Source organism: Argiope bruennichi, chromosome 4 (assembly GCF_947563725.1).
Source record: "Argiope bruennichi chromosome 4, qqArgBrue1.1, whole genome shotgun sequence".
NCBI lineage: Eukaryota > Metazoa > Arthropoda > Arachnida > Araneae > Araneidae > Argiope > Argiope bruennichi.
In genome coordinates this window covers 68,092,586-68,106,859 of record NC_079154.1, presented here as the reverse complement: position 1 = coordinate 68,106,859, position 14,274 = coordinate 68,092,586, and the positions used below count along the sequence as shown (strand labels likewise).

The 14,274-nt window shown below is 25.5% G+C and overlaps 1 protein-coding gene across 1 annotated transcript in view; it reads right to left on the bottom strand.

Annotated features, from left to right (window-relative positions):
- LOC129965486 (BTB/POZ domain-containing protein 6-B-like) overlaps positions 1-12,484 on the bottom strand; it is a 113,788-nt gene extending 101,304 nt beyond the window's left edge. Inside the window, exon 1 of the mRNA XM_056079402.1 lies at positions 12,333-12,484. Within this exon, the coding sequence (XP_055935377.1) occupies positions 12,333-12,416 (84 nt within the window). The 5' untranslated portion in view covers positions 12,417-12,484. The remainder of the gene's footprint in view (positions 1-12,332) is intronic.
- Positions 12,485-14,274: the final 1,790 nt, after the last annotated feature.

Here is a 14,274-nt window from a genome sequence, read left to right as displayed (position 1 = left end):
CAGGCGCTATGCCAATTGGCTCACTTAGTGTAAAGCGGTAGCTCATTAAATGGAATTTCTTAGAGTATGCAAGGCATCTTACATGAATCATTAGTTAACCCTCCTAATTTTTTTTCGGCTTTAGATTTATGATGTTTTTGCTGGTCGTCGTTTGGTGAAGTAATTGCGTTAGGGAAATGTGTTTTTACATTACGTGACATGCTTGAAATTATAAGTTTCACTACTTGCTTAGGGGTCAGTATTGAATTATGCGATTCATGAAGCAAGTTTAAAAAGTTGTAATGAAAACAGTTTTTAAAATATGCTTTATATTTGTGCTAAAAAGTGGAAATCATTTAACCTAGTTTCATTTTTTTTGTTTTCAATTTATAATTCATTATTATAAATATTATAAAATAATAGATTATAATTTAAAAAAAATTCGTTACCAGGTGGCGCTACTTGTGTAGAGACAAAATATACTTTAACTAATAGATTAACTGACAATCAAGTCCTAAAAATAATGTGTGAATAGTGTTTAAATATTGTAATAATCTTAATAGTCAAGTAATCTTCGAGAAGATCAACGTGCCTAAATTTCAGGTCAAAACATATCAGGAAATATATGAAAATATGTTTACAAAACTTCCATTTTTATTAGCCTGAAACAAATTAAGTTAAATAAAAGCGCGAAAAAAATATTGATAAGGAAATTAAATTTTTAAAACGACTGATTAAAAGCAACTTAAAAAACTGAATGCCTTTCCTAACGTTATGGCTACATGCTTCATGCGCAATAAAAAATGATTTTAAAGCCTTTTGGCTTTAGATATTGGTTTTGAATTTTAAAATATTACCAAGACGAATATTTAATTTTTTTTCAGATCAGGGGGACAAAATGTATCCATTTTCCTTTTCAAATGAGTTTGAACAGAAATGAAATTTTTAACTTTGATGATAAATTTTATTGCATTACATTTCAAAACTTTAAATTTAAACTTATATTTTTGATAAAAACATCATCTGAAGTCTTTTCACTCCTTGTTAATAAAAAAACCCATACAAAATTGTCAATAAGAGTTTTTGTTTGTTTTATTAGAGAGACATGGTTTCTTCCTCGGCACTCAGTGTTATGGAAAATTAGAAAATTACTTATCACCCAGAATTCTTGCTAAAAAGGCATAAGTTGTTCTATCCAAGAATTTAAAATAGAATATAGTAAATGTGAAATTGGACTCAAAAATGTGTATAATCTAAATTTTTAGAAAGGAAATATTCAAAATTTCCTTTATCATCAAATAACATGAAAAAAATATTTTTTTAAAAGGAATTTTTTTGCATAAAAAATCATATACAAAATTTTAAAATTATTTTTTAATAAAGTGTTTTTAATGATGTGTTAATTGTAAATTTCTTCCAAAGTTATTTAAAGCTATTTTTGTACCAAGTAGTTTTTGCTATAAAATTTTACACTTAAACAATAAATTGCAAATTGCTTACGAATAAATGTCGAAAATGAAATAATTCAGAATAAATTTTAGCCAATGATGCTGTTACAGATAAAAAGTTGTTAATGAAAATTTCACTCATTTAGAATATTTTACAAAATATTTTTACAATAACTTGAAACCAAAATTTTAATAATTTAATAGCTTTTACTAGTTTAAAATTTTACTTATATGTTTTAAAAGTATATCTTATTTTAAATTTAGAAGGAAACTTAGTTGTATATATTAAATTATTATTACTCTTATTATTATTTCTGTGATGAAGATTTTCTTTTTCGCCCTTTATGTCAAAGAGAAAATGTTAAAAATAAAGTGTTGAAAATGTACTTCAGAAGATGCCAAAAACGAGACAGATTAATATATTTGGCTCTTCGCCCATCTAGATTTTTAGAATTTTGTGAAAGAGTAATAATTAAGGAACACAAAACATATATAATCCAATTAATTTTTTTTTTGTTCTTTATCCAATAAAAATTCTTTTTACCTAGTCAAATATTTGAAATTTTAAGAAAAGCTTTTTTTTCCATATATTTTTGCCTAGAAATGTTTTGCTTGTTATTTCACTTAAGTTTAATAACTAAATTCTTAATGTATTGCTTAAAGTTTAATAACTAAATTCAAATCTTTTTATGAGTAGTATAGAGAAAGAAATTAATGTACTCATCCAAAAATTTGAAACTCGAAATTTTGGCGAATCCCCAAGTTTTAGGGAAAAGTTTTGGGAAATATCCGTCTATCTGTGACAAAAATAACTCAAAAACGCTTTGAGCTAGATGGTTGAAATTTGGTATACTGTCTTCACACCAAATTTGCAGATTTCTGTCAAATTTTGAGTAAAATCTATTCGGAAGAAATTTATTCATCCGGCTGACCGAATATAAGTTAATACAACTACAGAACGAAGAGAGTTAACTAAGATAAGGTGTACAGATTTAACATCTAAAGTGTAGACGCTCATCAAAGTTTAAGACAAAACCAACAACGGGTTGACTGTCTGTAGGTCTGTTCTTACAGAAACATGTTAATATAATAATTCAAAAACGCAATGACTTAAATATATCAAATTAGGATGGATTTTGTGACAACAAGTGCAGTTTTGTGTGCAATCTTTGTTTCAGTTTGAGAAAAAAGAATCTAAAGAATACAAATTCAATTTTCGGATACTATTAATCGCCAAACGTCTCGCCAAGAATGATACGCTAGATTCAGTAAAAATGCTATAGTCACACCAAAAGATAATATTTTGTAACTGTTGTACGTCAATGTTATGCAAGGCGTTCTTTGGCATGAAATATTTATTAGTGAGAATTCGAGAAAGCTTTAGGGGGACCAGTCCCTCTGGCTTACAATAAAAAATAGGACAAGAATAAATAAAGCTTTTTGTTTTCCCTATACATTCAAAATTGAATAAATGGCAACAATCAAAATAATTGAAATAAACTTGAGAGAAAGAGTCTAATTCCAGACTATTTACCTTGAGGTAATTGAAGAGTAAAGAATCATCATTTAAAAATATATAAAAGACAAGTTTTTTTAATAATTTGAGTACAATTGCTCTTTATTATAAGCAAATTAAGCTGGAATTAAAATTCAGGACATTAAAAGGAAAATTAACCAAATGAATTACTAAAAACAAAAACTGGTCGTTATTTGAAAATGTAAAAAAAAAAAAAAAAAGCTATTGAATAACTCGTTACAATGGTCCAATCAACAGAATTCAAACACTAATTTTTCTACTTGTTTATAAATTTAGTACTACAAATAATAATTTATTTTATCAATATGATTTTAAAATTCCCTCTTTAAGGAACACAAATAACTAAAATATTTCATTCCTATTTTTTATTTTATATGAAAAATAATAAATCATCTCACCCAAAAGTTTTTAAAATTTTTGATTAAAAATTTGTTAATACAGTTATTAAAACAAATAAACAAAAAAGGAATCTGAATAAAAAATTCATTAATTTTTTTCTTCTCATAAATTAAACAAAAAATATCGGAGTCTTGTTAATTACATTTATGGTATCATGCATGTATAAAATGTACATTTCATTCGTATTTTTGATAAAAATACGAATGAAATTTTTTTTTTACATAACTGTAAAAAAAATGTCAAAAGTTTTCCTAGAAAAAGAAGAGTGTTTTCAGAGAAATAATTATCTTTAACTGTTAACCCAACACAAATAAAAAAATTTCTAAAAAAGAAAAATTATTTCACGAATCTAAAAATATACCAGGAAATTTCCAATTCACAAACACCATAAAAATAACATTTTGTATCCAGTTCAACAAAATTTAACTATGGAAGTATTCTAAATACATTTCCTATCTTTGAAAAATACATAAATATTCTTTTCTTGCTTTCTGTATCCTGCATAAAGATGGCTAGTTAAATACTTTATACGACACGGAATCTGAACATTTGTTTTTGTGAACGACTCAAACTTTGTGCTGCATAAAAATGTGAAGAATAGGTCAGAAATAATGTTTTTGTTTCGAAAAATGAATTCATTATATTTTTGTTTCCCTTCCGGAATCATAATACGGAGAATTATGGGATTTGAAAAAACATTACTGCCTCACTGACCTAAATAGGAAATTTATAAACTTGGATTGGAGGGCCAAAATAAAATGTAAAATCATTTTAAATTAAATATTACGATATTCTCAGTTTCTGTATATTATAAAGAATAACTTTCCATGCGTCTTGTATAGTCGTCGAAAATGACACTTTTTAAAATGATACATATTACATATTAAATTCGCAAAAAGCACTTAAGTTTTTTGCTTTTCAATAAATTAGATTTTCTCTAATATATGCATCTAACAATAATCGTCTGACTTTCACTACACTTTCAGGTGCAAAACCAAACTACTAATAAAAATAAACTATTCTTAAAAAGAATTTAATTAAAAGACTTTTCAATTTTCTCTGTTAATAATCGATTGGCCTTTTAAAAATTCTAAATTGTTCTATTTTATTCTTTACAATAACTTGTTTCAGACATTCGACAAACCAAAATAAAAAATATTTTGCAATTAATGGTGCAAATATTTTACTTAACATTAACTAAATTATTTGAATTTGTCCTTTATTTGATACAGTTCTGAAAATCTCTTTAAAAATTTTTTTCATAATAATGCTCTCAAAATTTATAGATTACATTTTAAATTTAAATTTCTCTCCACTTTAATTGTGGCACTCAGCTGATAATTCATATTAATTATTTAGAAATTGACTGAAAATAAATAAAAAATATACTAAAATTATAGTTTATGAAAAATTATCATAAAATAATCAAGGAATTTTTATATTTCGAAAAATGAGTCCAACTTGGAACATTTGTCTAAAACTTTAAGAAACTAACAAATAACCCAAACTCTGTACTTAGAAATAAAAAATATATAAATCAGTATTTTGATGGAAACGAAAAATATAATCTAATATTTATAAACTCAGCTGAATTTTGTTTCATTGATTTTTCTTTATATGGAACAAATAACTTAATTTCATAATAGTTACAAAATTGTCTATGAATGTAACTTTGTAATAGTCTGTGAATTTAATTTTAAATTGAAACAAATATTTGTATATTCATCAAATTTAGAAATTTTATTTGTAGTGCTATACAAATTAATTAAATCAATTTATATGAATTTTTATATACAAGATAAAGTACGAAATAACATTTTACTGAAGTTTTTTCGAAATTTAATTTTTTGGTTCATATTTTTAAGATATTCTATGTTTTCCCGGTTTTTTAAGAATTCCATTATAACTTGAATAAACGAATACGAAAAGACATAATACGTATAAATATATCTTACATTTAAAAGGAAAACTTTGTGTCAAAAAATGCAAAATATTTTTAAGTAAGAATAATTTGATTTTAAAAATTCTATTATATAAAGCTCTAAGTTAAAATAAGCATATTAAAATTCTTTAATAAAGAAATAATAAATAATAATGATTTTTTTACATAAAATTTAACTTATTGCAATAAAAAATAAGAATACAATGTTCAATTAGAACCAGGAGAAAACTTTTAAAATTAATTAATAAAAAATATAATTAATCCTTTTGGCTTATTGTTGACAAAAACTGGCTTATTGTTGATTGAGTTTATATTTCATTCATTCAGTCACTTATTCTATAAAAGCAATTTAAATCAGAATATCTTAAATGCTCTTCTAATGGTCTTTTTGTCGGAAGAAATAAATTTTGAGAAGCTAGTTCTTTCATATAAATTTTAATGCGACACCAGAGTCCAAAAAAAATTAATCAAAATAAATGAAATCAACTGTAAATAAATTCAATGAAAAAGAGACTTTTAAGCAAATTTGAAGAAACTATTTAAATCGCAATGAGTTTCTAAACTATTTTTTCGTTCGCGTTTTAAAAAATCTGAAACAGCTCAATGAAATTCTGCAAGAGTTTAGCTAAGCATAGTGTAAGGAACTCAAAAATTAAAATTCGTAATTGGAATTTTTATATGGGCTTAAGGCAATGTAGTGACGGATTTCCAACTACTCAGACTAGGCAGCTCCCTAGGGTAGCAAGGTTAAGCAAGAACCGCAAGCAGGTCGGTTAAAAAACAGTATTTTCTTTGTTGACAAATAAATAAGTTAACAAAAGATGCACATTCTATGAATAATGAAATATTAAGATAATATCAACCCTTTACATTCGGAAAAGTAATTCGATGCATAATTATTCACCTAATACAAAGATTTGTTTATTGCACTGAAAAAATAAATATACATAATTATTTTAAGTCGAATTTCTTTGAAAAATTAGTCTACATCTTTTCACCCTTTAGGCGTTTCTTATAACAAAAATTGAAAAATAAATTAATTAAAATGTCAAAATGATGCACCGTCTTGAATGGTGAGTGAGAAACACCATCTGTGTGCATAGGGTTAACATTTTATTAAGTGTAATAAGTCAAGTTCCAGTATGTTTCATTATGTTCACTCAGTTATTTATAAAACTGCACTTCTGCTTTGATAATTTTGTGTTCAAACATGGATGCCGGTCACTTTGTAATCATAACATATAAATACGAAAAAATACATATTTGCGAACAAAATAAAATTAAAATATTAACCTAAAATAAATCATTAAAACTTTAAAAATGAGCTGAAATTCGAAACACAATTGACTTATTAAAGGAAGCGCATATTGATACACACTGTCTAGGGCCCCAAAGTACCTAAATCCTCCACTGAGGGTTTAGGAAGTTAAAACGCTTATATAGGACTGAATTGTATATTATTAAACTCATAAAAAATGGCCAGTAGCTGTATAACGTCTTTTTTGCAGATTTCGGCCTCACTTTTTAGCTCAAGTGGAATAGAAGAGCGAGAATTTATTTATAGTCACAACAGGGATGACAGATTTACACTTGACTTGCACCACACTGAAGATGTTTGCTTCACATTCCGATCATATGACAGTAAAGAAAATATTTTACGCTGAGGTGGTTTTTTTCCCCCTTCGCATCTGCAGGAATTCCTCTGCCCTTCTAGTCGCATTCTTTTGTTAATTTGAAATATTACTAATTCATTATACAAAATGTCTTAGCACAGAAAATAAGATTAGACGCTTTTTTGTTCTTCAGAAAAAGAGTGGGCTTTATTTAATAAATTTGATTGATACAGGATACATCTCATCGCGTACTATATTGAAAGATTCAGGAATAATTTCAATGATAAATTATAGTGATTTATTCAATCATAACTTCAAAATTGTATTTGTAAATAGCTTTAATTCTTTTCACATACAAAAAGGTACTTGATTCGTACCTTGAATTACCGAAGTTTTCATATTTAAATCTATAAGTCAAAACAATTTCAAATATAAAAATTACGTGGACACACTTAAGTGTCTCACATGTCTTCATAAATTTCCTAGCCGCCTTTAGCGATCAACTGATTCGTCGGGATTGATGATTGCAACAAATTTTGATTAATATTTTATGGGATTTGTTCGTAATAACATTTTCAGAAAGGTATTTTCAATCTTCAAATTTTAGTAAAAGAAAACTTGTACCATTATAAAAAATTTACATACTTCTTTCCATTATGCTAGGATCTCGATAATTTTTTCTCGTCTCATTTAAAATTTGAATTTGAATTTGAATTTGAAACGAAATACGACTTATATAATGACTATTTATCGAAACTAAACATGTTCAATAAAGTTATTAGAATAGATGGTTGGCTCGTTCACTATTTAAATTTTGTGTGTAATATATAATATACTTCAAACTTTGTGAAATATTTCTGAAGATTAGTCAATAAACATTTCTTTGTTTAACAAAAGAATTTAGTCTGTACAATTTTCAAGCTGTAAGAATGATAATATATTTTTATACATGCAATTCTATTTCAAGAAAACAGTAGTGTTTTAATAAAAGGTGTTTTAAGACTTTTTAATCATTGCCTTCTTATGAGGTTGAATTTAATTTTAAATATAACAAACTTTCAAATTTTTTTGTAAAAAACATGTTTTAAATATAAATTCAAGGAAAAATAGAGCATATTTTCATACCTTCAACACAAGAAGGAAAATTCATGATGAAATATTTATTGCAAGCGTGAAAATGTTTTGTGTTTCATGGCAACAATAAAATATATTGTAAAACAAGCTTACAAATACTTTAAAGTTTAGTTAAAAATAGAAAAAAAACTTTATGAAAACTAAATTCGTATGATTGAAAATTTAATTTTTGAAAAATTTTAAAATGATGTAAAATTTATTTTTATTCAACATTTTCGGTGGTTATGATGAAAAAGCGTCGAAATTTCGCTTAATTTTTAATTAATTAAAGAACAAATTATAATTTCTCCAAACAAATCGCTCTAAAGTACACATTATTCCCTCCAAATTATATATGTGTGAAATTTGATTGCTTTTAATCTCATGGTTGGACCAGTAGGAAGCCAATTTATATATAGTTTTCCTTGTTGTTAGTAAAGATATGTATTTAATATAACGGATATAAAAATAAATGTTTCATCTAGGATGTAATCTAATAAGAAATTCAAGGATTCAAAGATAAATAAATAAATCCTTGAATAAATAAATAGATTCAAGGATTTAAGATAGATTCCCTAACGCAACAGTAGCATAATGGATAGGATTCAACTTCGGGAAGTTGGTGGATATCAAAATCGTCTGAAAAATTACTATAAATACAGAACATTGAACTGAATTTGCCTCATTGGATAAAAAAAAATCTTTGCATTCCTATTACGAGGAAATTTAAAGTCAGTATGATAATATGTGTCAATACCTGTGTCTGACTATAGTCTAAAATTGCTATCATCCCGTTTCAAAACGTGACGTTTAGTCTGTAAAAACTAAATTTAGTGTCGGGGGGTGATAGGCAAATTTGTTTTGCTTTCATGAAATGATGTGAAAAATCTTTAGAATATTAGAAACTACCATTTTTTGCATGCACAGAAGTCTTATTGCTAAATATTTAAGTAAAATGGATTGCTATAATAAAAAATGAAGGTTTATGATTATGCATTTATTATCCAAGTATAACAGCCATAACTTTTTATATTGAATAGCCAGTTAAACGGTTTTCCTTCGATACTATACCATTGCATCACTAAAATAAATTTCGAATATTGTAGTTGAAATTCATGATGTCGCACTTACATGATAAACGCAACAGCTCATGCCATTTGGATTTGGCATGTTATCGCTTCATGTTTTAATTAATGTGCCGTTGCTTCCAAAAATAATTTTGCTTATCACATTTGCCATGGATTCCATGAAATCGAATTGGTTCTTTTCTGGAGCATGAATGCTTGTAAAATGATAGAATTTCGATTTAAATTCAAACAGAATGCTTTTAATGGGCTGGAACTTAATTTTTTAGATTTCTTCTTTGAAACAGAAGAAATTGCTTGTTTCAACTGTAAAAGTATTTACAAATAACATTTAGGAGTATATCTTCATTTTTTTCCGATTCACAAAATATGATACCACATTTGATAAAATAATTCAAAGATACGGATACATTTTAATTAATGGTCAGACTCTATGTTTTCATTGTGATGAAAATCATTCAATGCCAGTGTTTTATGATATTTTTAGTTTAAAACAAGAATAAAGAAAGCATTCTAAAATAGGCAACTGGCATTAAAAATTTAATTTAATCTTTTATTATGAGAAAAATCATATCAGCATGGTTAATACTTTTTATTAAATATTATTATATTAATCTTAAATTTTTTACATTTTTTTATATATTTGTAACTTTTGATAATTTCCAACACACAGAAAATAAAGACTTTAAAAAACATTTATGGTTTTTATAATTCATTTTGAACTTTATATAAATATAATATTTTCTTGAATTTTTTGTTGTTATAATCATTATTTATTTAAATATTTTAATTAGTATCTCACTGAATGAATGCTAATAAAGCATTTTAATTCTATATAATAAATTAATAAAATCACATGTTTTCTTTAAAAAAAGCACCGAAAGCAATTTTTCATTGATTTCAAAAGTCAGAGTTACAAATGAAGTAAAAACTTTCGAGTAATTAAGAAATACTGGTTGTTCCAAATGTTATTTAGAAAAATATGATATGAAAGCCAATTACATGATGCGTGGAAAATTTTCTTTTTGAACCTTTTATGATACCGCATTAAATTTGCAAAACATGCATTATGTTTCTGCAAATATTTGAGGAAATAATAAAATTCTTAAAAATATATTTGTTGAACTTTTTATTATGATTTTAAAAAAATACAGCAGGAAATAAGCGACAGCCATTTCTCTATTAGCATATTTATGAAAAAATGAGCACAAAATATCTAATTTTCAAATAAAAATTTATCATTTTACGCTATTTCCGTTCAGTTTTAAAAACTTCCTTTATAACTTCCATTTTCCTTTTATTCTCACACAAAATTTGTCGAATTAAAAATTCAAAAACTTTATATACATTTCTAATATGTTTATGCCAACATTTTCGATCAAATGAAACTGTAAGTTCAATTTTTAAAGCAGTAGAGCGGAATCCGTAAAACTTACTAGCAAGTGAAGCTTTGCAAGCACTTTATACTTTGCTGTTTCATCTACATTTCAGATTGAGCTTAAAAATAAAAATTATATGCTAATGTAAAAGACGTTATATGGGATTCAGATCTTAGACATGTAATTTCAAAATGATGAAGCCTTGAAGAGATTCATTAACAAGTGAAAGATTTGATTTCAACTAGGCATTTTAATACAGAGAAAAAACAAGCACCATAATGGAAAAATTCAGAAATTTGGTATTGTAAAGAAAATGAAATGGATTGATATTAAAAAAAATTAAAATATCGAATTTTTAACAACTTAATTTTTTTCTTATACTGTATGCCTCAGTTTTTTAACAAATAACTTTAACTAAGTTATTTTTTAGCTAAATAAAGAATACCGTACAATAGCCAAACTTTAATATTTTAAATTTGATAAATTACTAAATATTATAATCTAACTGTATTCTTTAGTTAATATTTGGCAAGTTTTCTACTGTTTGGTAAGATATGGAAGAAATTGTTGAAATATCTATGTTAATATTCTTCAAATTTACCTATTTGCCCTGTTATGTTGTAAATTGTCAAATATTTTTTTAAATTCTGTGAATTGGTGAATATGTGTAATGGAAAAGTATTTTAAGTATAAAAAATAAGAATGAATGATCTGTCTTATTTGAAATGATTCTCAGCTTTCATCTTTTTGTTTAAAAAAAAAGAAGCACCTACTCCTCTCAGTCATTATCTGTGGTACTCAATTGATAGTCATTTAAAGTGTCATAATATTATAATCAATTTTATTTTTATACTTCTCACAGCATTTCAAAATGCAGTAAGTCAATACATTATTAAATTTTTATATTAAGCCTGAAAGTTTCTTCAGAAAAAAACGTTTTTTTTTTCGAGAAGTATATTATTGCTTTCATCGTAAAGTAGAACAGTCGACAAAAACTAATACAATTAATTTATAATAATATTTAATTTACTTCTGGAATTGCTGCATAGACAACATAAAGTATTTTTAAGATAAAGAGAAAATTAAAGTTTTATTACTCTCCTTTAATTTTTAAAAATTCATTAAAAAGTATTTATTAATTTTTTCATATATCAAATAATGAAAAATTACAATATGCAATCTTATACTTATAAGAATAATCTAGTCAAAAAAAGTTTAAATTTCTCAGAAATTGTATACTTTCTTGTCAGTGAAAAAAATTCATATTTTTGTCCATTTTTATGAATTTCAAATTTAAATATAAAATCGTTGCAATAGTTTTTATCATACCTTTTCATTGGCGCTAGATTTGGAGATATGTGCTCACTTCAGTTGTTTTGTCTTGAGTTGTTTAATACAATATTTGTATCAGTTTAGTAAATAATTTTAGGAAAGAAATTTTTTATAAGAAAAACAGAAAAACAACTGAATTAATTGATGCAAAAAAACAAGCAAACGAACAGTGATTCCGTTTCCAAATCAAAATAATACTTTTGAAACATTAGATAGAACAGAAATGTATCTCCACAAGTATTTGTTTTTTCGCAATTTCACTTTATCTATTTTCAAACACAGATTTAAAAAAAAATATTCACACTTTTAAAAACAAAGATAAAAGTTACAAATAAATATTTAAAGAAATACATATAAAACTTATAACAAAACAATGTTATTTTCATTGCTATAATTTAAAAAAGAACAGAAGCTCTGTTACAATTCAACTCATCTCAAAACAGCAGACGATTCTTCCAATGTGAAGTTCAAAAAACTGAATTAAAGGAGGAATTTTAAAACTTACCGGACATAAGAATGCACAGCACGTAGTAGATTTTTCATCTTCCATATCTAGTTCCAACTTGTAAGCTTCGGGATTTTCTTTCATGTTTTTGAGCGTTTTTTTCTTTCCACGCCGCTCAGAATGCTGGCATGTTTACTCTAGACGGAGGTTCTTTTCACTGTGAAGGTGCAAGATGAGCTAGAGCCATGTTGATTTGCTTTTCTCCTTTGAATCTTTTCATTGATCTCTTCGCGCGCATGCGCATCTGCTCTCTTTCAAGCCGGCGTTTCGCATCTTTGGACGCGATGATAAACGGAATTGTGCGATGGTTGCTTCTTAAATTTATTTTTATTTTCTGTGAGTGTTTCTTAAAGTTATGTAAGTTAGTAGGAAATGTGGAGAGGTATGAGTGTAATCATATGAGTAACTCATAAAAATAAACTACTTTTGTAAGGCTGAAAATTATTTAAATTGTAAGAGAGAAATTATTACTATAAAAAAGTGATTATAGGAATTGTGAAACTTTGAAGCAATAAACACGAAATTTATTAATGAAAAATCGAAGTTTATAAAATTAATTTTCACTTGGATGGCAATAAAGACATTTAAACTTGTCCCGTTTATCCTATTATTTAGTAGTATTTGAATTTTCAATTGTGGATTGTAGCTGTTTATTTACAGTTTTAGATATGACCATTGCGAAACAATAAATGTAATATATATTGAAAATTCACTTCGAATCTTTATATTGGATTTCATTAAATATTTACATTCCTTATGTTAGATTCATTGAATTTTTTTCTTATTATGATTGCTACAGGGTTCGATAAAATGCGATGAAAAATATTTCCATTTTTAATTCAATTTTATTTTTTATATAAAATTTTAGCTTAAAAATCTTTATAACATAAAAAACACATCATTAGGGGCTAAATTTTTTTTTTTATGGTATTCCATACAATTTTAATGAGACTGTTTTTTTTAACGAAACGCTCAACGCCGTCATAGTTTTACAAAAATGATAGTCAGTTAACATTACATATGTTTCGTCTACATGTATAGATTATGATTAATATAACCATTTAAAAAAATTTCGAAAGTTGCAAATATATGTTATTCATGTAATTTTTTTATAGGAAAAACATCTTTGTATTCTCTTAAAACTGATATCTTTTCACCTCAATATACTTATTATAAAAATAAATAAATTTTTATAAATTTTTTATAAATTATCAATTTAATTTAATGATAGCCTTTCAGATTTTTTATTATATTGAAAGTACTCTACTTCCACCAATTTAGATATGCACGTCGAAGTATCATGAAATATTTTCGATTTTTTTTCTTTCAAAAATGTATTGTTAAATTAGCTGAGAGGAATTATCACCATTTTATGTTATTGATATAATTTTGATACATTTTCTTATAAAACAGGAATAATTAATAATAGTTATTAATACTTAATGGATAAAATAAGTACTGTGTTTTTTTAATTTAAACTTCAGAATTCATATTAAAATAATAGGTTGTTGGGGGTTTTTCCTAATATGTATAATCCATATGAATCGATTCCTTTTGCATTTTATCTTATGAATCTCATTTTGAAGAAATAATAAATTTTAAGACAGATTTTTCCTGAATTAAGACCCTGAGTTAAGATGTTTTACATACAAAAATAACCAGAAAACATTTAAGAAACCAAACAATAGGAATGTTTTATTGCAGTTCCATAACAAAACACTCAAACTTTTTCAAGCTGTTTAAAATATTTCGAAAATTTCAATTTGATGAAAAATTTTATAAACAATATTGATAGTTGTAAGTGTATCTCTTTTACCAGCACTTTTGTAGAGTTACCACATTTATAATGCTAATAACTTATATTTTCTTTGTCTATAATTTAACTTTTGTTCATCAAATCATCTTGGAACGATTATTCTTTTAATTTTGTTTGCTTGTCATG